The 22,586-nt window shown below is 42.2% G+C and overlaps 2 protein-coding genes and 1 long non-coding RNA gene across 4 annotated transcripts in view; 1 reads left to right on the forward strand and 2 right to left on the reverse strand.

The window, feature by feature from the left end:
• Window positions 1–12,359, forward strand: part of LOC120289194 — an 18,986-nt gene extending 6,627 nt beyond the window's left edge. Inside the window, exon 2 of the long non-coding RNA XR_005547108.1 lies at window positions 12,205–12,359. This is a non-coding gene — a long non-coding RNA (uncharacterized LOC120289194). The remainder of the gene's footprint in view (window positions 1–12,204) is intronic.
• Window positions 1–19,682, reverse strand: part of LOC104418014 (cysteine-rich receptor-like protein kinase 1) — a 20,026-nt gene extending 344 nt beyond the window's left edge. The window contains exons 1-6 of one of the 2 annotated variants that reach the window (XM_039303812.1): window positions 18,407–19,682; window positions 18,121–18,234; window positions 17,682–18,032; window positions 17,182–17,416; window positions 16,792–16,936; window positions 16,297–16,423 (exon numbers count right to left, since the gene is read on the reverse strand). In XM_039303812.1, coding sequence (XP_039159746.1) covers window positions 16,297–16,423; window positions 16,792–16,936; window positions 17,182–17,416; window positions 17,682–18,032; window positions 18,121–18,234; window positions 18,407–19,199 — 1,765 coding nt within the window. In that variant the 5' untranslated portion in view covers window positions 19,200–19,682. Of the gene's footprint in view, window positions 1–15,544; window positions 16,424–16,791; window positions 16,937–17,181; window positions 17,417–17,681; window positions 18,033–18,120; window positions 18,235–18,406 lie in introns of those variants that run through there. The other variant, XM_010029225.3, reaches the window with a different exon arrangement.
• Window positions 1,940–5,295, reverse strand: LOC104418023 (cysteine-rich receptor-like protein kinase 42). Its single transcript, XM_010029235.3, is given in 9 exon segments — window positions 1,940–2,533; window positions 2,865–2,941; window positions 2,944–3,008; window positions 3,253–3,487; window positions 3,753–4,103; window positions 4,192–4,305; window positions 4,479–4,627; window positions 4,629–4,924; window positions 4,926–5,295. Coding segments are annotated over 9 exon segments (1,917 nt in total). The 5' UTR covers window positions 5,229–5,295; the 3' UTR covers window positions 1,940–2,206.
• Window positions 19,683–22,586: the final 2,904 nt, after the last annotated feature.

The following is a 22,586-nucleotide window of genomic DNA, read 5'->3' on the forward strand; positions in this document are numbered from 1 at the left end:
GTATATAAACCATCTTGCTCTTGGCTATTTGGAGGCTGATTTTGTCGACAAAGCAAAGAAACCTTTTTTTTTTAAGCATATTTGCTGGTATAGCATTCTGTTCATGCGTAAAAGCCAGTCAAGAATCTCCCCCCCACAGCTGCTCGATTAGCCCCCAAAGACTTGTATCTTTTGATTCTTTCAACCGTGAGTTTTGAACTGTAATTTATTGATATTTCTGCGACTCTGCAAATGATCGCTTTATCTACAGGATGAAGAACTCGTGTGGAACATGATCTTTTTAACACTACATTGTTCAACCATTTGAATTTCCTTTTGAAGGTGACGGAGCTGTGGTTCAATTGGCTTTGGCAGATTGGACGGGGCTGAGAACAGTACCTAATGTGTTCATTAGGGGAAATAATATCGGTGGCTGCAATTGTAAATTCTTAATTGCGTGGCTAATCATATGTCTCTCTTTTCTTTGTTGATTTCAAGAATCTCTGGTAGAGTTAGATGCAACGCAGGTGTTGTTTGATGACTAATCTTTTAATGTCGGCTTTCCTTGCAACGCCAGAGGTCACTCAGAAACACCAAGCAGGTCAACTGGTACCTCTTCTTAGGAGCGCCGGAGCTGTGAAGACCTAATAAAAACGGTGCTCATAGTTCGAACCTTCGATCGAAAGAGAGAGACACGTGTGATGGAAGTGGATAAACTGAGGTGTGACTTCCACTGCACAAGTAAATGAAAGAATTGTCTTTTGACTGCTCACACAAATCTGGAGTGTGTAGTACAAACTTACCTTGTCAGTAGAGTTGCTAGCATATTAGTAGCAGCTGAAAATCCTTAATGCAAAAGTGGAATGACTATCAGAAATTCTGGGACCGAGACTGTTTGTTTGCCGAAGTGACTAGGAACCAATTTCACGGTGTCCGGCAATAAAGTTTCACAAGACATTGATCTAGACTTCTTTAGAGATCTGCAGTTTTATGATGCAGAAGAGTTATCGTGAGATTAAGATTATTTCTTTGCTTCCGGTTCTGATAATTCGGTTCAATGCGATGATCCAAAAGCAAGCAGGATCTCGTAGCAAATAGTTCTAGGGAACAGTCACGAGCTTCTCCTCTCCACTTTGCTGGAAAGCAACCTCTACCCGGTCCTGTCGAGGGTGTGCAGAAAATGATGTGGCGCGTGCGATCATGAAATAGCCCCTAAATCCTCTTGATCAGGGCGTGGCCAAATCGAAAGGGTCTTCGCCGGGAGTTTTCCCTTCGTGGACCCATTCCTGACTCTCGAGGTTCACCAACAAATGCATCCGCCATAATTATAGGGGAAAGGTACGGTCATACGTTCTCCGCAAAAATCAATGCTGTAATAGTTCACTATTTTGTCTACTTGGATCTACTCAAATAATGAACTAATCCTCCACTTTAGGACCATCCGAAGCGGATTGCAAAGAATAAGTGACTGCAGAGTAACTTTCACACTGTTTCTTCAGCCTGGGGTCGTGCTGTGCAGTACTGGTAGACCGATAAAAATTGCTAGTCAATTCACCGCAAAGGCCAGCTTCAAACCAAGAAAATATATAGGAAAAAGTTGAGAAGTTCATCAAGCTGTCTAGATGATCATTTCAAAATTCATCCATCCTCATCATGGCAAAGAGACCATCACTCTGAGAAAAACTGAAGTAGAAGTGCTAATTAGAAAATTTCCGACAAAAGAGGCAGAATCTCAGGGTTTTGCTTTTCATTTATGAGATTACAGGACATGAAAGAAGCTAGCATGAACTCCTACGCAATTGTGATTCTGTTTCCATGAGTCACGGTACTTCCTGTGTAAATTGAGTGGAATTGGCAATACTAAGAAAAAATGGAGGATAAAGGAAATAAATAAAATAAGAATATGTACATGAGTTCCTCCGACTCCATTAAGTGAAACAGCCCAGCACATATGACATGACCGATGCACCATGGAGCTTCTGCAATCTCTTGCACAGCAGCCGCATCTTCACCCTGTCTCGCTGCGCAGATCTCCTCATCCTGATTTCGCAATCGGGGTTCGAGAAACGCTCGAGCATTACTGGCCATTGGACTCCTTGCAATCCTTCTCACAGGACCATATGCCCATCTCATAACGTGCGGCTGAAGAATAAATAGTGGTCCTCTTCAAATGTCCGAAAATTACATCGCCTCCGCTGGCTCAGTTGATACTGCCAAAACGGCTATCTCACTGGAGGCTTATGGTGGAACCGGAGGAAATTTCAGAATTTGTCAGTTGGTTTGTGATCCCAGTATTCGTGTTCGAGCTTCTGCTGGAGTCATCTGGAATTGGATTATTGTTGAGAAATGGGGGTTGCATTGGCATGGGAACTATGCACTCCTGATCGTTGAGCATCTCAACTACTTCAGACATGGATGGTCGTAAATCTGGGGAAGCTTGGGTACAAAGAAGCGCGATTTGAATCACATTCAATGCCTCTGAGATGGGAAACTTGCCTTTCAACGCAGGATCGATGCATTCAGCAAGTCTATTTGATTTATATCGCTTCCAAACCTGAGAAGTACAGAAAAGTCGAAGCAAGTCATTAGAAACTTTGCTAGTGTTCAGCAGAAAAGACAGACTACCTCCAGATTGTGAAGGGATGAATTAAATAAAGCCCTTGTGCAGCTGAATCATGATACGTAAAGCCACGAAGGGGTTCGCAAGGGTTACAAGATTTCCAGTACAGAGAAAAGAGTAGCTGGAAAACTCTCAATTTGAAGTTCGAGAAGATGTTACTTGTTAGGATTTATTCCAACTCTATATCATAGACAAGAAGAAATTTGCAAATGTGGCATGCATATTCTAGAGGTTGAAATCAGGAGGATAGGTATATGAATCTTACTGATTGCAGAACTGAACCTGAGGCCTGCCCAAAGATACTGTTCTTCCTACCACTTAGAATTTCTAGGACCAGCATGCGAAAGCGTAAACATCTGCTTTCTCTGTTAGTTGTCCCTTAACAAGATACTCTGGAGCCATATAACCCCTGCAAAATTATTCTTTCAGAAGGAGAGAAATCTGTTCTGCAGAATCTGTAATAGAAGATGAAATTGCCAAAGAGTGAAAAGAAGGGTCATCCCCACAATAAGCCTTATATCAGATGCTCATCTTCTGAACTCATAATACATGGCGGTTCAAATAGCCAATCCAGTCTTCTCTACATGAAAATGTCATCTAAACTGGCTCAATTGAAACAAAAGGAGATAAAAATAAAAAGACCAGAATCTTACAGTGTCCCTGCAATACCAGTGCTGAGATGAGAATTTTCTGGATCAAGACATCGAGCAAGTCCAAAGTCAGCAATCTTTGCTGTGAGATCTTCGTCAAGAAGGACATTGCTGCTTTTGATGTCTCTGTGTATTATTTTCACTCCACAAGGTCCATGGAGAAATGCCAGCCCCTCAGCTGTTCCGGAGATGATATTAACCCGCTCCTGCCAACTCAGGACATGGGTCGCATTCTTGACTGCAACGGCAACCAGGTCTTGTTATCAGTTACATTATTGCAATTGAGTACTTATCAGGAATGAGATTAAAAAACTGCCTAGAAAAGACTAGAAAGAAAAAGTACTATTTTGGAACAAGATGAAGCTAGCAACTAGATTAACATCATAGAACAAATTTGGAGAACCTAAAATCTAGAGGGTTTTGTTTTGGTAGAGGCCCAACTTATGAAACCAACTCCACTAATCTCGGATGCAGAATGGAGCAGCAAGTGGGGGGTAACTTACCAAAGAGGATTTGATCAAGGCTTCTGTTGGGAACATATTCATAAACTAGGAGGCTTTCCGGGCCTTCAATGCTGCAACCCAGAAGGCGGACCAGGTTCTTGTGTTGGATTCCACTGATCAAATTTACCTCATTGAAGAAGTCATCCACCCACTGACAAGTGTTGAACACCAGTCTTTTTACTGCAACAACTCTTCCATCAGGGAGGATCCCCTCGTATACAGAACCAGATCCTCCTTGGCCTAATTTCCTCGACTCATCAAAGAAGTCCGTAGCCTTCTCAAGCGATTCGTAATTAAAATTCAGATTCGACTTCCTTACGATTGCCGGAACGCCAAAGAGTTTCTTCTGGACTGAGAATAGGCAAAGAAGATGGATGGCATTAGAGAATGTTTAAAGAGAAAGTTAAAACAGACATATCCTCTTTAGTTTCGCATTTACCTTCTCTTTTCTTGGATAATTTTCTGTATCCAACATAAGCACTGACGATAAGAAGTGAAGTTGCAGCAGCAACGGATAAAGCAATAGCAATGATGATCCCAAGCTTCAACGAGTCTATTAAAAAACACAAAGATCATCCTTTGCTGACAAGAAACCGGAAGCTATAGCGATTAAGAGGCAAAAAATAATCTACTACAGACTACAGCTATCCCAATTCAGTTGAAAATACAGAACGAGAAAACTAGAACATTCGTGCAGAGTAACTTGCAAGATCACTCAATTCTTACCACCATCTGTAGGGACAGTATAAAACCTCTGAGTCGAATATCGCATGAAACATCCAGCATTCATAGCCCTCCCTTCATCCCCAGGAGTGCAGTTCCTCGCCCTGATCATCGCATTCGCCAAGCACTCTCTACACCCCTTCTCATCGAGTGTTCCAGCACTGCGCCAGCGCATAAACGCCAGCGACTCCTCCCCTCCTCGCCTCTCCAAAAACGGCGAACCCCTTGTTCCCCGGCGCGACTGCCGACACATTCGTCAGCACCCGATCGACCTTATCGACAAACTGCTGCCTCGCCTGCTGGTCGGCCGAGACGCTGGACTGATTGGCGCACTTGACCAGGTCGTGCTGCGGATCGACGGTCTCGTTAAAGAAATTATAGTAATCGGACCTTATGAAGCAACCGTCGAGATACAACCGCCCCTTAGTATCCAAGATGGTGCATCGAGAAAAGTAAAGTCCTGCTGTGCGCGAAACAGAGGATGCAATCGTCGCGGCTCAGGTCGCCGTGGCACTGAGCCAGGGCGTAGATTTCTGGCAAAGGAGAGGTTATGGAATCATTAGCCCAGCGATCTTCAGCGACTTTCGCCAAAACTTTCTGCATGACGTCGAGGAAGTTCGAGACGGACGTGACGTTGGATTTGAGGCATAGAATGCCTGCCTCCGAGATTCGAGGATCGCCGAGCGAGGGCAAAAACGAGGAGCTGAAGAGAACCAGGAAAACGCAAGTGAGGTTGAGGATCGAAGGCCGCATTTTCGCAGCTCCGACCTCCGTTCCGAGGCGAAATCCACCGGAGAACCGGATTACCACCTCGATTTTTCTCTCGGTTCGAGCTTTTCGCGGTATCAAGGAGCTTTCAAAGGCGATCTTATAGTGAATGATGATTGGACGGAAGTGAGAATAGTAGACGAGCCGGCGCGGTTTACTTTGAATGTTTTTTGGAAAATTAGCGGAGAATGATGAGGAATGACTTGACTGGAGGAGCTAACCCGCTTAAAATTCTAACTATTTATTCCGATTTGAAGACCGATAATTCGGATGGGACCAGGCCCCACAACGTGTTGGAAACTAGGAAGTCTCTCCCGTGAGATGACGGGCGTGCAGGCTGGGATACCCCAGTCGGGAGTTTGCTCCCTGGTGTGTCTCGAATTCACGGCTTTCTGAAAAGACCGGTACCATCTTCAGTGAAGTTTTAATTTGCTCCCCAGCATGTCTTGACATCGCATTCGAACGAAGTAGTTCGAGAACTGTTTGTATCATTTTTGGGTAAGGAGTCTAATCGACAAGGAATGGATGAGAAAATGTGTGTGCATCTATGAATTTTTTTGAGCCGGCCTTTGAAATGCTTCTTGCTCGTGAGACCAAAAAAGGAAAGCTGAAGAGGTGCAGTAACTAGATGTCGACAGATTTGGTGTCTGAGTTACGACGTTCTCCCACTCAAGATAAAAGCCATGCCTACAATCTATCATCGCCGCGATGCCCTATGCATATATGTATAGCAAGATTTGCATGCATTCCTTAGGATTGACCAAATTGAAAGAATAAGATTTTTTTTTTTTTTTTTTTGCTTTTATTAAGATGCACATGCGAGCTTGAAAAAATTGGTATGATGTGAAACGGTTAATATATCCTAATTATCTTCTAACTTACTGATTTAGACTTTCAAATAAAAATGGATCCAACTAGATACGTCGACGGAGTCAAACTTGAAAGCTCCTTCTTAATGACTTCCTCGGATGAAAGTGTCGGGTTTTTTGCCGCACTCTCAACAAATGGCACTAGAGTATTCTCAACACCCTCTCTAGGCAAAAGAACGCAAGCATTGTGATGTAGCAATGCAAAGTTTGATGTTAACTTTTATGGTTCAATCCAGAGGAATGAACATGGACAAAGTGGACATTCAAGTCAAGACACAAAAGTGAATATTCAAGTTGACACATAAGTTGAGTTGGTACAATACTCGAATTAAGAGAGAGAGAGAGAGAGGACCCTAACTGTGATTACTAGTGCAAGGGATGACATGACTAAGAAACGCGGCAGTTGAATCAGGAATTTTAAATAGAAAAAGAACCAAGAATGGACTGTCCATGCTAAATTATCACTGAATCTCTCCGTTCATTATTTATTGTTGTTTTCTATCTTTCCGGACAACGTATTAGCGCACATGATGAGTAATTTATTGAACGGAAATGTCAGTGTTTTGAGAGCATCTAAGCTAGTTTGATGTAGAGATGGTTTCTCCGCTAGTCCTTGGAGAAAGCACCAATGTCGAAGTAAGTATTCCCGTTAGCTCAAAAATAATTGCGCTTCTTAAATTTAAGGATGGTGGTCTTGTCTCGACCTTATCCCTCCTTGAAAATAGGGGTAGGCAATCGTGTCAGTTCAATCCAAAAGCTGAAATGAATAGATCTCATCTATTCGATTCCGGCCCTATTGACATGAGGACTGTGATAGGCTATGAAGCACGGACACGTTGTCCATGCTTACGTGTCGTGTCCGACACGTGTCGGAGCGCGTCGGACATGGACACGCGGTCAACTTTTATCAACACGCGTGTCCGGAAGACTGATGGAGGGTGGAGGCGAGGGAGGCGAGGAGTAGAGATCGCGAGCGCCGGTGAGACAGCGAGAGACCGCGGCGCCGGCGAGACGGCGACGAACGGACCACCGCGACGGCGAGACGGCTAGAGAAAGAGCCAAACAGAGAGAAAGAAGAGAAGGCAAACTCCCGCCGTCGAGACGAAGTCACGAACGGACCACCGCGGCGGCGAAGAAAGCCGGAGAGAGGTGAGAGCCGCCAGCGTTGCGATGGATCGGCGACGAGAGGAGAGGAAGAGGAGAGAAGGAAAGGGGATCGTGCGGCGCGGCAAGGAGGATAGGAAAAGGGCTCGGCCGCTGCTAGGGTTTTTCATAAAGAAATAAAAAAATAAAAAATAAAAAGGACTGATGGCGTGAGAGAGGGGGAGGGGCTATCCCAGTGGGGGAGGGAAAAATTAAAATAAACGTGGGGCGGAGGAAAGGACGAACGAAAGAAGGATTGGATTTTTGGGGATTGTTTTTTAATCGGAAAATTAAATAAATAAAATTAAAAATGATTTCGAAAAATAAAAAAAAATTTTGAATAATGATAAATTTTAGTTATGGTAGAAAATTATGGATTTATTTAAATAAATTGATTTTAATTTCTTATTAATTTTTGGTTTCATTGATAATTTTGTTAAAATTAAAAGAATATTTCGCATTAATTATGAATATATCTTTCGAATTTCAAATGAATTGATTTGTTAATATTATTAGTATAAATTTATTATAGGCTCTTTTTTAATTAATTAATTATTTATTTATGAATTTGTATCAAATTAATTAAAAATAAAAATATTTATTTAATATACGACGTGTCGCAACGTGTCGGAATTTCTATTTTTTATAAATGACGTGTCGGCGTGTCGTGTCGTGTCGGACACTCGTGTCGTGTCGCGTGTCCATGCTACATAGGTGATAAGTTCCTAATTAAAAAAAAAAAGGAAAAAAAGAAAAGAAGTTGAAAAAAAAAAAAGGTAGGTTCTTAGGTTTAGTTTTTGGCCAATTCCTCGTTCCAAAAATCAGAATGGACTCTGTTGGGTGGGTTTCAATTTCTAAGATAATTACTAAAAAAATTTTAAACTCATTGTGTGACATCCTAATTTTTCAAATCTGATTTCAATTGAATAAATCGGGTCTTTCGTTGACGCGTCATAGTGTTATTTCTGAGCCGATCACTCAAGAGATAACTATACTATTTAGGAAAATTATTAAGGGATTTTAACGCAAAAGACTTGAGAATTCGATCATGAATCGATTGCTCAACCGCACTAATTTGCAAGGGTCATTACGGCACACTTAAAAATCAATTAGAGATCAGAGATAAGTCGATTCGACTGAAATAGGTAATCAAAATGTAGGTAATTTCACCTGATTGCAAAATTCTCATTGATCGGCACTAAATTGATTTTCTATCGTTTTTGGTACCCTGTGTCCGTATTTGAGACATTGAGATTTTCACGACAATCGAGAGTCGTCAATGTGTCAAAGATGTACATTGTAACTCAAGATAAATCGATCACGGGTCAGTTGCACTAAAAATTCCTAAAAACTACCCAATAGACTAGGTCATTCTAAAAGCGCGCCGAATTGAAAATAACTACGAATTTGAACCCGATTTCAAAAATCAAAAATTTTGAGGTGTCACAAGCTATTTTAGGAACATCGACTCATTCTCCGAAGATTTTTCAGAGATTCCGGGATTTTTACGGATAATCGATATGGGCGTCATGGAAAATTAAGAGAAATTTGGACTGCAGAGTCAGAAAACTTGAGTGTCGGTTTATATTTATAAAAAATTGTTCGGGATTTTTCCCCGTGAAAGTGGATCTCAGTCGGGAAATTGAGTGAGGAAATTGAAGACTAAGAATGGAAATTCGGAGCTTTATGAGAGGGAGCAATTTTGGGCTTCAAAATTGGTTAATTTAGAGAAATTATAAGTGGGAAATTATTAGGAGACAAGTGAGTTAATGCAATGGCTAAGGGTTGAAGATATTGGGTCCCTCCTTGGCTTCCTCTACATGTTTATCCACCCTACCCCTCTTCGTGCGCCTTACCTTCAAGCCTGCAAGCTGCCGAGTCTTCATTTTCATTTGGCCGACCACGAGTTTTGTATCAGCGAAGCCACCGAAACAGCTTGCTTCTCCACGCGTTCAAGCCTGCAGCTTCCTCAGTCAACAACACCCACAGAAGCCCTTTGTTGACCCAATTTGCTGCTGCCCTCGCCCATCTCCACTGAGTTTTGTCTTCCCACCACCATCATCATCATCCAACATACACCATCATCTAACGCCATCATCATGTTTCCTCCCCTCAGCCTTGCGTCTTCAGCTTCTTCGGTCAAAGCTTCTCCAAACTTGCTTTGATTGTTCACACCGAAGATCGAATCTGCTTCGCCGAGAGTCGTCCAACGCCTCCACCGAAGCCTCCCCTTCACGCATCTTCATCTCTGTTTCGCTTCTTGGCTGCCACCACACTCGTCCAGTCAACAAACGAACCACCGAAGCCCTGGTTGACCGTCTTCCACGAAGCCCCAGTCCACCGAACACTTCTCAGCTTTGGTCTTCACGCCCGCGACTCCTTAAACGCGCGCGTCGCCCCTCCACTCACAAAGACTCCACCAAAGCCTCAGCACTCGCCAGCAGCTGCTTCGTCCGTTTCTCCTCTTGCGCGTGCGTCTCGGCCCAGCAATCCACTCGGCCACTCAGCCGAAGAAGCCCAGCCCGTCGAAGCTGCTGCTTCTCTTTCTTTGTTGCTCCTAGGATTCAGCCCACGCAAGTTTTTAGAAGCCCGCTCAATTCAGCCCATCTGCAGAGACATTTCAGTCCAGCCTTTGAAGCCCATGGATCCAGCGAATTCTTCAGTCTAGTGATTTTAAGTCCATCTCCAGCAGATTTTGAAGCCCAAGCTCAGGCCCAAGTTCAGTTGGTTTAGCCCATTTGAAGTTCAGCCCATTTTGGGCTCATGAAGAAAGGCCCAAGCCCGCGACCAGCAGCCCTGCGAAGCCAAGACCGAAAACTCAACCTTGCTGAGTTGTGTTGGGCCCGTTTTAGGCCCGGTCCCAAGTCCATCGATGCCGAAAATTCGGTTTCGGCCATCGTCGCGTCGTCATCACGGTGAACCGGTTTCCGTGATTAACCGGTGAGTTTATACTATAAACTCTGCTTAGTAGGTTAATGACGTTTAAGGGGTGTTTAGATTTATTTTATTAGGAATTAGGTGATTAGTTAGATTAAATTAGAAATGTAATTATTTATTTGAGCATGTTAGGTGGTTAGTATGGTTTAGCTAAGGCCTAGATAAATTGTACTGTTTATCTAGAAGGGTTCGGGAATTTTTCCGAGTCCGTATTGGTTATTAATTAAATGATTCTGGCCTAGGTTAGTATTTTTAGAATTTAAATTGAATTATTTAACTAATTTCAATAATTATTTAATTATTAAATATTTTCCGGAAATTAGGCCGGAATAGCCGGTGACCGGAATTTTGTGCTGATTGCAATGGTGTGGTTAATTTCTACAATTGAGTGTTAAATTATGCAAATTGAGTGCCGATTGGATCTTTGGTATTTAATTCCAAAAATTGTGAATTTCCAATACTTATTTAGAAAATCCCACGTGTCGGGTTTTGGCACCGAAAAATAATTTTTTTTTGTACTATTTGAAATAGTGGGATTTCAAAAGGAAGAATATCAATTTTTCGAGGTCAAATTAATCGTATACCCACACACAAGTAACTTCATGTGAATTTCTAATACGAATAAAAAGGCCAAGCTCACCATTTTAATTGAAGCATTTGAGTGCAATGCACAGTGCCCTGGGCCATATTTGAATGATCGTGTGTTGGTTAAGAGAAATCGTCCTGAGCTGTTGAGCTAGACGTTATCCATATTTGGGATACCCTTGGACAATGGGAAGCCGGTCACAGTTAGGGGTGATCGGTTCCGGTTGGGTCGGTTCCAAGGTGGAACCGGGAACCGGACCGGGAAAATCGGTTCCCAATTTTGGGAACCGTGAACCGAACCATCGGTTCCGGTCCGGTCAGTCGGTCCAATAGGATCGGCACTTTCTTTTTCACTAAATAACAACCATTCATTAAGAACGACCATGCTCCCGGATCGATCAATCAAATTCGGGTTCTGGGCGATCTAATAAAACTACTCACACATGTTTTCACATGCAAAATATTCAAACTTCACTTGCATGAATATTAATTATAATGTATGTGTTTCACTCTTAATTTTAAGCATAAAAGCCATGAACAATTTGAGAAAAATTTGTGCTTGGCTTAGGTTTTATAGACAATCTCACTTCTATGCTTTGAATGTTTAGTCGATGTCAGACTCTTTGAGGCTTGAAGTGCCTTGTCCTTTGCAAGTGAGGGGAGCAAGAGAGAGAGTGAGCATGAGAAACTCCTAGAGCCTTATCCCACATCGAGGAGAAGATAAAACTAACAAATAAAGTTTTCTAAGAGCTTTGGTGGTCTCTTGGCCACATAAGAGGTTGTTACCTCAATTGCAATTTCAATTGCAACAAGTTTTATATATAATATTCATATATTATATGTGTTTATATATTATATGTATATAAATTATATATAAAAAAATTTGATCCGATCCGGTCAGTCCGGTCAGTCCGGTTGGTCCAGTTCCCACCTTGGAACCAGGAACCGGACTGCCGACCGTGGAAACCACCCAAAACCAGCCGGTCTGATCCGGTTTGGTCCGGTCCCGGTTCAGGCGGTTTCCATTGCACACCCCTAGTCGCAATAAATTATGAACCCTATGCTTCTTCGGGAAAGCCGTCTGATAAAGAGACGTGCCATGCTCAATGAGATGAGATGATGCCTAGCAATGCTAGAAGACCGTCGAACAGAGAGTAGGCCATGTTATATGCCGAGATCAAAACTAGGAACGCATGATTAATTGAGTGTGGTGTTTCAGTTATTGGAGCTTATTGTTGCTCATGCTCTTATGTTGTATGGGATATAAATTGTACTGACCTGCAGGGTGGATCTGAGACGAGCTAAGTCTCATTGATTGTGTGATTGTGTGATTAGGACACTTTTGGACGTATTTCCCTCCTAATTGGGGTTTAGAGCTTAGACTCGCTGAGATGATATCTCACCCCGTTGTGGGACAACATTTTCAGGGTCGTCGAGTGGAGGACCTGGAGCTGAGAGGAGGTGATCGGAAGCATAGGTCAGTTAGGACCGCTTCTTTTTAGAATGCCAGTCTTTTGTAGTCTTTTGGCATAGAGATTTGTACAAGATTCGGTGTATATATAAAAGCATGTTTGTTTATGAATCTATTGTCTTGCTTTTCTATCCCGAGATGATTACTGTTAGGGGATTTCTTTTCGCTTCCGCATGTGCAATAAAATGGAAAGGGTCGGCGACTTGTCCTGGGAAGTCGTAAATTATTATCGACTAGATAGGGATGGGCACGCGCTCGAGGTTCGGGGCGTAACACATTGTATGGATCTACCTTTTAATTTGACCCATTTAGTCCCAAACTTTTTTTTATGATTTGTTATTGTAATTCTTCCAATTAATTTTGATTAAAAATTGCTATTATAAATGCAGATTATTCTATGTGGTAAAGGCCGGCGCATTGACACTAATGTAAACAACATTTTATATATTTTTTGAATTTAGAACTCACCTATCTTGAAATTGATTTCTCTTAATTGGGGGGTGTTCATTACTTTTTAGCAAGTATTACGATAATTACTTTTCAGATTTTTTTTTCCGCATTGAAATTAAAATCTTGACTTTAAGCATTTATACAGTGGTGGGCACTCAATTGCTTGTTGCCATAGAGAGGTCAAATCTTGATCAACCAAGTCCTATCCACCACAAGAAATAATTCTCAACATCGCATAATCCTAATATTGGAATCCAATAGCATCTTTCTATGACTAGCTTTTCTCACCGATGTTCCTGGCTCCATAACACTCTTCAATCAAACTCGAGACACTGTCTCAACCAAGACCAATTCTTAGCATCGCCACTTTTCAACTTAGACGGCCTGGGCGCACCACTCGTGACCTTCATTGCCCGTGGCTCTCTACATAAATAATGGATGGCGCATGTTCTGTGCTAGTCATAAGCGTCTGCGATTTCTAAATGAGGTCAGCTTTGGAAGATCGACGGATGTCAATCACGTTCGATTCGCTTTGTGACAAGGGGTCCAAGAATCAAGCAATCCGAATTTCATAGCTTCTAGGTGAAGAACTCTGCTGTGTATGACCATTTCCTAGCAAATGCCTGAATTCTGTGAGAATCCTTTTTAAAAAGTAGAGGAATTTTGAAAAACTAAACCGGGTTCGACAAATTATCAATATTTTGACCGGAATTCCTGTGCGAGGCTGAATTGATAATGCAAGTAATGAACGTTAAACTGCCATCTGTAAGGACAAAAATTGCTAGCAAAGTTAGCACTTTCGATGGGATTTGAATTTTGAGGAAAAAAAAAAGGTTTTGAAGTAGATGTTTGTGGCAGTGAATTTCGCTATGATCTTGTGTGCCAATTGCTGAATTGATAATGCAAGTTATGAACGCTTAACTACCATGTGTAATGAGAAAATTGCTAGCGGACCGAAGAGATTACTGTTGCCGGATACTATACCGTGTTCTGTTAGGACTCGATTGTTGCAGAACCCAAAGTGGCAGCAGCTCAAAATGAGAGTTCTGCGATAGCTTATATAGGGTCAGAAGCAGAGAGGTCTCAATCTTACTGACCTTGTGGTTCCTGTGCAGCAAAACTTACTGTGGCTACTGCCACAGGGTCAAGCATTTGTCAACACAGCTCGGGGCGAGTTACAAAGTCGTCGAGCTGGACAAGGAAGGTGAGCGTCTCCTACCCTCTTGAACTGCCTGCATATGACCTTGATCTGAGTATATAAACCATCTTGCTCTTAACTATTTGGAGGCGGATTTTGTCGACAAAGCAAAGATAACTTTTTTTTTAAGCATATTTGCTGGTATAGCATTCTGTTCATGCGTAAAAGCCAGTTAAGAATCTCCCCCCACAGTTGCTCGATTAGCCCCCAAAGACTTGTATCTTTTGATTCTTTCAACCGTGAGTTTTGAACTGTAATTTATTGATATTTCTGCGACTGTGCAAATGATCGCTTTATCTACAGGATGAAGAACTCGTGTGGAACATGATCTCGTTAACACTACATTGTTCAACCATCTGAATTTCCTTTTGAAGGTGACGGAGCTGTGGTTCAATCGGCTTTGGCAGATTGGACGGGGCTGAGAACAGTACCTAATGTGTTCATTAGGGGAAATAATATCGGTGGCTGCAATTGTAAATTCTTAATTGCGTGGCTAATCATCTGTCTCTCTTTTCTTTGTTGATTTCAAGAGAATCTCTGGTAGAGGTTAGATGCAACGTAGGTGTTGTTTGATGACTAATCTTTTAATGTCGGCTTTCCTTGCAACGCCAGAGGTCACTCAGAAACACCAAGCAGGTCAACTGGTACCTCTTCTTAGGAGCGCCGGAGCTGTGAAGACCTAATAAAAGCGGTGCTCATAGTTCGAACCTTCGATCGAAAGAGAGAGACACGTGTGATGGAAGTGGATAAACTGAGGTGTGACTTCCACTGCACAAGTAAATGAAAGAATTGTCTTTTGACTGCTCACACAAATCTGGAGTGTGTAGTACAAACTTACCTTGTCAGTAGAGTTGCTAGCATATTAGTAGCAGCTGAAAATCCTTAATGCAAAAGTGGAATGACTATCAGAAATTCTGGGACCGAGACTGTTTGTTTGCCGAAGTGACTAGGAACCAATTTCACGGTGTCCGGCAATAAAGTTTCACAGGACATTGATCTAGACTTCTTTAGAGATCTGCAGTTTTATGATGCAGAAGAGTTATCGTCGAGATTAAGATTATTTCTTTGCTTCCGGTTCTGATAATTCGAGTTCAATGCGATGATCCAAAAGCAAGCAGGATCTCGTAGCAAATAGTTCTATAGGGAACAGTCACGAGCTTCTCCTCTCCCACTTTGCTGGAAAGCAACCACTACGGTCCTGTCGAGGGGTGTGCAGAAAATGATGTGGCGCGTGCGATCATGAAATAGCCCCCTAAATCCTCTTGATCAGGGCGTGGCCTAATCAGAAAGGGGTCTTCGCCGGGAGTTTTCCCTTCGTGGACCCATTCCTGACTCTCGAGGTTCACCAACAAATGCATCCGCCATAATTATAGGGGGAAGAGGTACGGTCATATGATCTCCACTTTAGGACCATCCGAAGCGAATTGCAATGAATAAGTGACTGCAGAGTAACTTTCACATTGTTTCTTCGACCTGGGGTCGTGCTGTGTAGTACTGGTTGACTCATAAAAATTGCTAGTCAATTCACCGCAAATGCCAGCTTCAAACCAAGAAATATATAGGAAAAAGTCGAGAAGTACATCAAGCTGTCTAGATGATCATTTCAAGATTTCATCCATCCTCATCATGGCAAAAGAGACCATCGCTCTGAGAAAAACTGAAGTGGAAGTGCTAATTAGAAGATTTCCGACGAAAGAGGCAGAATCTCAGGGTTTTGCTTTTCGTTTATGAGATTACAGGACATGAAAGAAGCTAGCACAAACTCCTACACAATTGTGATTCTGTTTCCATGAGTCACCGTACTTCCTGTGTAAATTGAGTGGAATTGGCAAGAATAAGAGAAAATGGAGAATAAAAGAAATAAATAAAATAAGAATATGTACATGAGTTCCTCCGACTCCATTAAGTGGGAAACGGCCAGCATAAGACATGACCGATGCACCATGGAGCTTCTGCAATCTCTTGCACAGCAGCCGCATCTTTACCCTGTCTCGCTGCGCAGATCTTCTCATCCCGATTTCCCAATCGGGGTTCGAGAAACGCTCGAGCATTACTGACCATTGGACTCCTTGCAATCCTTCTCACAGGACCATATGCCCATCTCACAACATGCGGCTGAAGAATAAATAGTGGTCCTGTTCAAATGTCCGAAAATTACGTCGCCTCCCCTGGCTCAGTTGATTCCGCCAAAAAGGCCATCTCACCGGAGGCTTATGGTGGAAGCGGAGGAAATTTCAGAATTTGTCAGTTGGTTTGTGATCCCAGTATTCGTGTTCGAGCTTCCACTGGAGTCATCTGGAATTGCATTATTGTTGAGAAATGGGGGTTGCGTTGGCATGGGAACTATGCACTCCTGGTCGTTGAGCATCTCAACTACTTCAGACATGGATGGTCGTAAATCTGGGGAAGCTTGGGTACAAAGAAGCGCGATTTGAATCACATTCAATGCCTCTGAGATGGGAAACTTGCCTTTCAACGCAGGATCAATGCATTCAGAAAGTCTATTTGATTTATATTGCTTCCAAACCTGAGAAGTACAGAAAAGTCGAAGCAAGTCATTAGAAACTTTGCTAGTGTTCAGCAGAAAAGACAGACTATCTCCAGATTGTGAAGGGATGAATTAAATAAAGCCCGTGTGTTTTTACCAAAAAAAAAAATTAAATAAAGCCCGTGTGCAGCTGAATCATGATATGTAAAGCCACGAAGGGGTTCACGAGGGTTACAAGATTTCCAGTACAGAGAAAAGAGTAGCCAGAAAACTCTCAATTTGAAGTTCGAGAAGATGTTACTTGTTAGGATTTATTCCAACTCTATATCATAGACAAGAAGAAATTTGCAAATGTGGCATGCATATTCTAGAGGTTGAAATCAGGAGGATAGGTATATGAATCTTACTGATTGCAGAACTGAACCTGAGGCCTGCCCAAAGATACTGTTCTTCCTACCACTTAGGATTTCTAGGACCAGCACGCCGAAAGCGTAAACATCTGCTTTCTCTGTTAGTTGTCCCTTAACAAGATACTCTGGAGCCATATAACCCCTGCAAAATTATTCTTTCAGAAGGAGAGAAATCTGTTCTGCAGAATCTGTAATAGAAGATGAAATTGCCAAAGAGTGAAAAGAAGGGGTCATCCCCACAATAAGCCTTATATCAGATGCTCATCTTCTGAACTCATAATACATGGCGGTTCAAATAGCCAATCCAGTCTTCTCTACATGAAGATGTCATCTAAACTGGCTCAATTGAAACAAAAGGAGAAAAAAATAAAAAGACCAGAATCTTACAGTGTCCCTGCAATACCGGTGCTGAGATGAGAATTTTCTGGATCAAGACATCGAGCAAGTCCAAAGTCAGCAATCTTTGCTGTGAGATCTTCGTCAAGAAGGACATTGCTGCTTTTGATGTCTCTGTGTATTATTTTCACTCCACAAGGTCCATGGAGAAATGCCAGCCCCTCAGCTGTTCCGGAGATGATATTAAGCCGCTCCTGCCAACTCAGGACATGGATCGCATTCTTGACTGCAACGGCAACCAGGTCTTGTTATCAGTTACATTATTGCAATTGAGTACTTATCAGGAATGAGATTAAAAAACTGCCTAGAAAAGACTAGCAAGAAAAAGTACTATTTTGGAGCAAGATGAAGCTAGCAACTAGATTAACATCATAGAACAAATTTGGAGAAGCTAAAAGCTAAAGAGTTTTGTTTTGGTAGAGGCCCAACTTATGAAACCAGCTCCACTAATCTCGGATGCAGAATAGAGCAGCAAGCGTGGGGTAACTTACCAAAGAGGATTTGATCGAGGCTTCTGTTGGGAACATATTCATAAACTAGGAGGCTTTCCGGGCCTTCAATGCTGCAACCAAGAAGGCGGACCAAGTTCTTGTGTTGGATTCCAGTGATCAAATTTACCTCATTGAAGAAGTCATCCACCCACTGACGAGTGTTGAACACCAGTCTTTTTACTGCAACAATTCTTCCATCAGGGAGGATCCCCTTGTATACAGATCCAGCTCCTCCTTGGCCTAATTTCCTCGACTCATCAAAGAAGTCGGTAGCCCTTTCAAGCGATTCGTAATTAAAATTCAGATTCGACTTCCTTACAATTTCCGGAACGCCAAAGAGTTTCTTCTGGACTGAGAATAGGCAAAGAAGATGGATGGCATTAGAGAATGTTTGAAGAGAAAGTTAAAACAGAAATATCCTCTTTAGTTTCACATTTACCTTCTCTTTTCTTGGATAATTTTCTGTATCCAACATAAGCACCGACGATAAGAAGTGAAGTTGCAGCAGCAACGGATAAAGAAATAGCAATGATGATCCCAAGCTTCAACGAGTCTATTAAAAAACACAAAGATCATCCTTTGCTGACATGAAACCGGAAGCTATAGCAATTAAGAGGCCAAAAAAAACCTACTACAGACTACAGCTATCCCAATTCAGTTGAAAAATCAGAACCAGAAAACTAGAACATCGTGCAGACTAACTTGCAAGATCACTCGATTCTTACCACCATCTGTAGGGACAGTATAAAACCTCTGGGTTGAATATCGCATGAAACATCCGGCATTCATAGCCCTCCCTTCCTCCCCAGGAGTGCAGTTCCTCGCCCTGATCATCGCATTCGCCAAGCACTCTCTACACCCCTTCTCATCGAGAGTGTTCCAGCACTGCGCCAGCGCATAAACGCCAGCGACTCCTCCCCTCCTCGCCTCTCCAAAAACGGCGAACCCCTTGTTCTCCGGCGCACCCGCCGACACATTCGTCAGCACCCGGTCGACCTTATCGGCGAACTGCTGCCTCGCCTGCTGATCGGCCGAGACGCTGGACTGATTGGCGCACTTGACCATGTCATGCTGCGGATCGATGGTCTCATTAAAGAAATTATAGTAATCAGACCTTATGAAGCAACCGTCGAGATACAACCGCCCCTTAGTATTCAAGACAGTGCATCGAGGGAGTATAGTCCTGCTCTGCGCGAAACAGAGGAGGCAATCGTCATGGCTCAGGTCGCCGTGGCACTGAGCCAGGGCGTAGATTTCCGGCAACGGAGAGGTGACGGAATCATTAGCCCAGAGATCTTCGTTAACTGTCGCGGCAATCTTCCGCATGACGTCGAGGAAGTTCGAGACGATGTTCGCGGTGGACGTGACGTTGGATTGGAGGCACAGAATCCCCGCCTCCGAGACCCGAGGATCGCCGAGCGAGGGCGAGAACGAGGAGCTGAAGAGAACCAGGAAAACGCAAGCGAGGTTGACGATCGAAGGCCGCATTTCGCAGCTCCGACCTCCGTTGCGAGGCATTCCGGGAGCTGCGAGAACCGATTATCGCGCTTCCAAAGAAGCGTTCAGCTACCGGAGTTCTCCCCTCCTCCGGTCAAAGAGCAGCCCGAGCTCCGCCACCCTCCGCCGTCAAGATTCGAAGCTGGCGGAGTCCAAATTAGCTGCTGCGGCGGCGCGAGGCGTTGGTCGGATTCGCTGTCGAGCCCACGGACTCGGTCATCCAACGGCTGCGCTCCTACTTATACAGGCTAGCGCATGCACACGTGGAGCGGCCAGCTTCTAGAAGCGGGGGGCGAGCCGACGAAGTGGACATTTGGTGGGAACCGGTCGGGGACGCGACGGTCGTCGGCGACGACGGTGGCGGCGGCGACGACGACTGGGATAGCGAGGGCGCGGCGGAGGGGTGGGCCTCGCCACTGAAGGAAGGTCAAAGGGCGATCTTACATTATTGAATGATGAATGGACGGAAGTGAGAAGTTGACGACGACCCGGTGCGGTTGCTTGCGCCTCAAGGGAGGGAGAGAGAGGGACAGAGTTTGACTTTTGATTTTTTTTTTGTTAATTTTTTGAAAAATTAGCGAGAAAGATGAGGAATGATTTGACCGGAGGAAGCTAACCCGCTTTTAATGTCATTATAAGATAAACAGGATAAAGATGAAGCCTTTCTTAATTGTAACTAACCTGCTTTAATTCGATTTGAAGAATGAGAATTCAGATGGGGCCGGGCCCGATAGCGTGTCGGAAACTAAGAAGTTTCTCCACAATAAATGGTGAAAGTGGAGACGGGACACCTCAGTCAGGGAGTTTTGCTCCTCGGCGTGTCTCGAATTCACGGCTTTCTGGAAAGACCCATATCATTATTTTCGGTGAAGTTTTAATTGCCATGTCTTGATTGTCGGAGAATTGTTTGCATCACTTTTGGGTAAGGACTTTGGTAGACACATAATGAATTAGAAGATGTGCGTGCATCTATGAATCGTTTTGAGCCGAATTTTGAAATGCCTCTTGCTTGTGAGACAAAAAGGAAAGCTAAAGAGGCGGAATAACTAAATGTTGACAAATTTGGTGTTCCAGGATGCAATAAATACCATGTCTGCAATTTGGTTATGCTATCATGCCCTTTGCATATGGATAATGCATTCATTAGGATTTATGACCAACCAAATTGAAAGAATTAGATTATGTGTGAATTCAGAGAATTTGTGTGATATGAAATGATTAATATATCATAGTTGGCTTCTAATTCACTGATTGAGACTTTTGAGTGAAAAATGAGTCCAAACGAGAATATGTTGACGGATCAGATTTAAAAAAAAAAAAAAAGCTCTCTCTTGATGACGGTGTCAATTTCTATCGTGCTACGAATTTGTCTTGTCAATCCAACACAATACCCGAATTGAGAGAGAGAACTCTAATTGTGATTAATTACCAATGCAAGGGATGACTTGACTGAGAAACGTGGCAATTGAATTAAGAGAACAAGTTTCAAAGAATGGACTCTTTGTTCCAAATCTCTCCATTCATTATTTATTTATTGCTTCGTATCTTTCCGCGCAACGACGTATTAGCATACATGATGAGTAATTTATATGAATGAAAATGTCTAAAATGTCTTGTTTTGAGAGCAGCTAACCTACTTTGACATATAGATAGTTTCTCCATTAGTTCTTGGAGAAAGCGCTGTTGTCGAAGTATGAATTATCGATAGCTCAAAAACAATTGCACTCCTTAAATTTAAGGATGGCAATCTTCTCTAGACCTTATCCCACCCCGAAAATAGAGATACTCAACCGTGTCAATTTAACCCGAAAATCGAAATTAATAGATCCAATTTGGTCGATTCCAATCCTATTGCATTGAGACTAAATAAGTTCCCCTATTAAAGAAAAAGGGGAGCTGACCTTGATCGGTTCGGTTCATAAACTACTTTTTTTTTCATAAGATAATGGTTATATTATTAAATAAGTTGATAAAAAAAAAAGGTGGGTTCTTAGGTCTGATTCCTAGTTTCAAAAATTGGGAACTAGCTTTGATGGGTTGGATTGAGTTTTTGGGATAATTATAAAAAAAAAAATTTATAAAATTATTGTACGAACGCAAACCTTTTAATTTGGCCTAAATTTAGATTATCTATTTCTTCTAATTGTTTTCATGAATGCTGATTATTTTATATGACAATCTCATGTAGTTATTTCTTCTAATTTTGGTTTAAAATTATTAACATGAATGCTTGCCTATACAAGTGGTGCCCACTCAATTGCTAGTTGCTAAAGAGTGGTCAAATCTTGATCAACCAAGACTTACCCACCACAGGAAATTATTCTCGACATCGTACCATCCGTAATCATGAAATCCAATAGTATCTTTCTATGACTAGCTTTCTCACCCATGTTTATGGCCTTATAAAATTCTTCAATCGGCTTTTCAACTTAAATGCTAGGTCGCACCACTCGCGACCTTGATCATTCAATTATTTCGACATAAATGATGGCATATATTCTGTAATGTTCATAAGTGTCTGCAATTTCTAGATGAGGTAAGCTTCGGAATGTCGATCCATGTCAACCGACTTTGATATCCTTTGTGACGAGGGGTCCGAGAAGCCAGCTATCCGAATTTCATTCCTTCTAGGCGAAAAACCCTACCGTGTTTGACCATTTCCTAGCAAATGCCTGAATTCTAGAAGAATCCTTCTAAAAAAAATAAAGAAATTTTGAAAAACTAAACAGTGTTCGACAAGCTATCAATATTTTGACCGGATTCCCGTACAAGTCCGATCCATTGAGCTGCATGTCTGACTTCTTGTGTCTTGCAAAGAATAGAAAAAGGGGCTGACATTATTGTCTCTTCCAGCAATGTCTCTGTCCAACCCACCCCCAATCGCGCTGGCGGTGGCTCGTCTCTCATGAAAATTATCTAAAAAAAAATTCTAAGTTATTTTATTCTTATCAATTTAATTTTATACCTTTTAATTTTATCAATTCAGACTTAAAATCTTTTAAATCTCTTCAACTAATTTTGTCAGAAAATTATTAATATGAACGCTAATAGTACCACATGATAATTTTTAATAATGTTTTTATGAATTTTTTTGTTATTTTTTTCTTCTTCTTTTGGCCGGTGGCAATGAGAAAAAGAAAGGGAAAAAAAAAAAGCAAAATAAAAAATAAAAAAATTGGAAAAAAATTATTAAAATTCTGATTAAAATTGATCGGATTGATTCAATTAGTAAAAAGTGAAAAGATTTAAGATCGAATCGGCAAAATTAAAAGATTTATAACTGAATTGATAAAAACATAATAATTTTAAGACTTTTGGGACAATTGTTTCCTCATCCCTCTCTTCAGAATCCTGTGATCCATCGGTTGCTTCACAAGCACGGCCATAATTCAAAGTAAACGGTGAGGA

This window comes from Eucalyptus grandis, chromosome 2 (genome assembly GCF_016545825.1).
Source record: "Eucalyptus grandis isolate ANBG69807.140 chromosome 2, ASM1654582v1, whole genome shotgun sequence".
In the NCBI taxonomy this organism is placed as follows: Eukaryota; Viridiplantae; Streptophyta; class Magnoliopsida; order Myrtales; family Myrtaceae; genus Eucalyptus; species Eucalyptus grandis.